At 37.0% G+C, this 4,594-nt stretch overlaps 1 protein-coding gene across 1 annotated transcript in view; it reads right to left on the reverse strand.

Annotated features, from left to right (window-relative positions):
- LOC142334819 (uncharacterized) overlaps positions 1–4,276 on the reverse strand; it is a 25,098-nt gene extending 20,822 nt beyond the window's left edge. Inside the window, exons 1-3 of the mRNA XM_075383143.1 lie at positions 4,114–4,276; positions 2,995–3,207; positions 1,298–1,346 (exon numbers count right to left, since the gene is read on the reverse strand). Of these exons, the coding sequence (XP_075239258.1) occupies positions 1,298–1,346; positions 2,995–3,207; positions 4,114–4,276 (425 nt within the window). The remainder of the gene's footprint in view (positions 1–1,297; positions 1,347–2,994; positions 3,208–4,113) is intronic.
- Between the last annotated feature and the right edge of the window lie 318 nt (positions 4,277–4,594).

The raw sequence follows: 4,594 nt of genomic DNA on the forward strand, positions 1-4,594 counted from the left end.
CTGCTCCTTCATTATTGGATAATACATTTCTTTTAAATTAGTTCAAAATTGCCCATATTTAATTTCTCATATACTTTACAATTCTATTGTTCTTTATTCAAAAAAACATTTTATGGAATACACTTACATAATTAATCAATGATTAAAAGACAAAAAATCCCCTCGACTAAAATTGAGGTTAATTTATTTAGTCAAGCGCAAATAATTCTGCTTTTGATCATTTAAGTTCAAAATTGGTATTGATGTAAACCATATTACAGTGTTTTTTAGATTTGAAGCAATTTTCCACCTAAAATTTGTTTTAAAATGGGAAAAAACAATCAATTTTAATTAACACATAAATGATAAAAACCATTGAAAAAAATTATATATGCACTTTTTCATATTCTATTTTCAATTTTTTTTTCAAACGATTTTCTATCCAACATTCAATCCACACGAGTCTATTTACAAGTCACCGTCGCCTCTTGTCCTCTATAGCACATATAGTACTATTCAAAAAGTAAAACGACTAAAAAGCTCTGCGGGACAAACCATTGTTACGAAATTAAGAGCTACGGAAACCAAGCCATGAGTTACGATATCAACTTGAACCCACAAACGTTTTTGTCTAAACAGCTCAATGTTTGTTGTAAATATTTTGTTTTCAGAATACTTTCTTTTCCCTTAAGCCACGTTTTGTACAATTTTCATGAAACTTTTCAACTTTCGTAAACAACTCTGCAAAATTTGTCACTGAAATTGAAATCTAATTTGGGTGGATTAGTGAACTTCAAAACTGAAATTGCACTTTTTAAAAGTTGTGAGTAGTGTTAACTGTTCTAATTCCAGCTATTGTTTCAATTTCTAATTATAAACTGACAAATTATACTTTCAAAGCCCGAAATCAGTTTTAAAAATAAGGGGAAATTTGCGAAACTAATTAAATGCACAAATTTCTTCGAATCTGTTTTCCAAGTCTAATTTGTTACTAACTTAAAGTGCACAACTGAGAAAATACTTCATCCCAACTCAAAGACATCTTTTAAAAATGAATGGGAGCTTGTGTAATTGTTTACAACATGCACTTTTCATAAAAATTGGGTCAAACTTGTGAAACAAATTTTTTTTCATGTCCTTTGTTCTCCTCAGATGGACATCCTGAAACAAAAATTGAATCAATATTGATTTTTTCGTATCTAATTATGCAAATTGTAGATTGTAATTACGCACTTTGCGGAAATTAATTACGCAAATCGCGGATCCTTATTACGCAAATCGTGAAATCTAATTATACTTGCCTGTGATATACGCTTACATCAATCCGTCATTGTATTCCACGAAACGTTTTTGTGGAAGACACTGACCTAATCACTCGAAGTATTCCAATCCTAGCCAATCCGAGTCATTGTATTCCACGAAACGCTTTTGTGGAACAAAATGACTTAATCACTCAAAGTATACCAATCCGAGCCATTTTAGCGAACGTAAACGTATTCCACGGAAAGAATGTATTAAACTTGGACGTGGAGTCCACTTGCACAAACTGGACAATAATTCCCAATTGGGGACGCTCGTCTCTACTGACCAGTAATGCTTATCCAGTGTGAATTTTCCGTTATCTCTCAATTGTAAAGTCTCAAAATGTTCGCTTTCTTTTTTGTACCATATTTAATCAACACCTGTTGCCATAATAGCCGTTAAATAAACTGCCAATGTAATAAATTTTAATGCCCAATCGACGCTGGAAAAATTCTTCAGCATTAGACTATGAGTTTATCGCACTCTTTTATCGCCACTGTTACTAAGTAAACAGTTGCGATAAAAGAGCGGCGATAAACTCGTAGTCTAATGATGGAAACCGTTTGATAAACTTGTAGTCTAAAAAAGCAAACGTGTTCGCAACAGGTGTTGATTAACAAAAATTACCACACGGTTACTATCGCCCTCGAAGTTATCATAACAACTGGGCTTCGCCTCGGAGTTTGAGAACTTCTTGGTAGCGATAACAACAGTGTGATAATATTCATTTTTACATCAATAAGCTTTTCGGGTTATTTCACAACATTGCATTTTCACTAATGACTCACTTTATAACTTTTGGGTCAAGAAATCAACTTGCAACTAGCAAAGGCGGTAACGCAAAATCACAAGAAATGGCAAACCTGATCTCTAGCGTTAACAAGGGCATCTGGATTGGGGTCACAAATAATTTACGTTCGTAATGTTTTTCATCAGTATGCTGCAATACTCTAATAGTTCAAAGCCCATGAAAACCTTTAAATCCCATTTAACCAGCTGGTACTCATAATTGAGTAACAAAGTACAGTTCCAACCCCCATTCCCGTTGGAAAACGTGAAAAAGCTGTATCTTTTTGGATCCCCGCTTAATTTTTTCTGTCCTCCCGAGTTAATACGGTAAGTGATAGATCACAGTCAGTTAGTACCAAAAAATAAACTTCTGAAGATTATTCTGCGCGCGTTATCGTTCTTACCTTCAACCATTAAATTTTTTTGGTTTCATATTCTTAGTTTTCATTAACAGAGCATTCTTTAACAGACAACTCAGTGTATTCTATCAAAATAATGTATCAGCAACTGAATGTATCAATGTACTGATACTTACAAATCCAATTCTCAAGCGAAAACAACCTTGCCATGTTTCATTTGGATCTGTTCCGTTTGTGCCCCCCCCCCCCCCCCCCCAGTACGTTATGCGCCCCCAGATACAGCGCACGTACCATTACATAGTAAATCATTATGTATGAATATGTCACGTGCGTCTGGGGGTGCAAATAATATGCGCCCACTAAGCTGGGGGGGGGGGGGGGGGGGGGTGGGCACAAACGGAAAAGATCCTTTCATTTTTATCCATTTATGGGTTGTCAGTCAGAAATCAACCTTACCAAATGCGGATAAAGTAATGACAATGAAGTTAATGATTAGCATTGACAGGCTGAGAATGAGCTTATTAGGGTATAACTGACTACGACTACGGTCAATTTATAAATATGCAGTTACCTGGGCAATTAGCCTCGTCACTGTTGTCACCACAGTCGTCAACTCCATCACAAACAGCACCTGGCTTCACTAACAGTCCAGAATTGAGACATTGAAAACATCCCATCTCATCAGAGTTGTCCCCACATTGGTTCACATTGTCACACTGCTGATCACTCAACACGCATAGATTGTTCAAACATTTGAACTCTGTGCATTCATGACATTCTAGACAGAAAGAAGCAGCCAGTAAAAATAAAAGAAGACTTTGTTCAATTTTCCTTTTTTTTACGAGTGCTTAAGAAACATATCAACAAAGCAGCCAAGCTTGGGACAACGCATATCACTCAGAAAGCACCTTTCTAAACTTCCTTGAGCTCTCGAGACCTTCCAGATCTTGTACTTTGTATTGTAACTTTTGCGGTACCCGGGTCGAGGTTTTTGGGTGATTTTTTGTAAGAAATGCGGTGATTACGGTGAATGCGATGAAAAAAATATTTCACCGCATTTCACCGCATTTCTTACAGAAATTCACCCCATCGACTTTTGTGACGAATTAGAGTAAGAAATGCGGTGAAAGCGGTGAATGCGGTGAAAAAAGTATAATTCACCGAATTTCTTACAAAAATTAACCGCATTTGCTTTCCAACGTTTACTGAATCTGATTTAAGTTCACAAGAAAAATCTTAGCAGTAAGTGACAGTTAGCGCAGTGGAATAAGAAGGTGAAGGAGGTAAGAGGTTCGAACACGTGTAAGGAAGCTTCTTTTTTGTAAGAATACTGAGAACGCGATGAAAATAAATAATTCACCGCGATTCACCGCATTCACCGCAAAAAGGTAAAGGTAAGAAATACGCGGTGAAAATTATTTTTTCACCGCATTTCACTGCATTTCTTATGAAAACTCACCGCCAAATCTCGACCCGGGTAATACCATCCAACCCCCCCCCCCCACCCTCCCCGTCACCATGTGCACTCAATGAAAGTCTGATCAGATGTTCTGGTTTGGGACTTTGACTTGGGGCATACATTTATACCAGCTATGACATACATGTCAATCATTTGTTTTATGACCAATATAACTAGGTTCACAAATTTAATAATTTATTGGGTAAAATGGATCCATGAACGTACCGTCCGGCTCATCTGGACATGGGTAGACTTTGCAGTTGTGACAAAACTGGTTCCTCACATCAGGAGTGAAACACTTGTTGCATTTGCACCAGTATCCCCCCAAGAAGTTCTTGCAGAAGCCACACCCCTCTGGTCGGCTCTCCAGACACTCGTTCACATCCATGTCTGCCAGGTGATTTCTCAGAGTCTGGCATTGTTGATTACTGCCAGTTGTAATGGTACACAGATGGCCGTCTGTGTGATTCCATAAGAAACCTTTTTTGTAAACAAATCTTTTCAAAAAATCAACAAATATCAATACGCACTGATTCATAATCATTTTGACAATTTTCAGAGCTTTTGGAACTGATAAAATCAGGCCTTTTCCATAATGAGTGAAGGTTTTCCCACGAACACTTATAAGTCAACTTGAAACTCCTCATTGTACCTCGCTTGGACCAAATATCAAAAACGCTTCTCTCATTTGCTTTTAAACACCGGA

Source organism: Convolutriloba macropyga, chromosome 2 (assembly GCF_964194025.1).
Source record: "Convolutriloba macropyga chromosome 2, txConMacr16.3, whole genome shotgun sequence".
In the NCBI taxonomy this organism is placed as follows: domain Eukaryota; kingdom Metazoa; phylum Xenacoelomorpha; order Acoela; family Convolutidae; genus Convolutriloba; species Convolutriloba macropyga.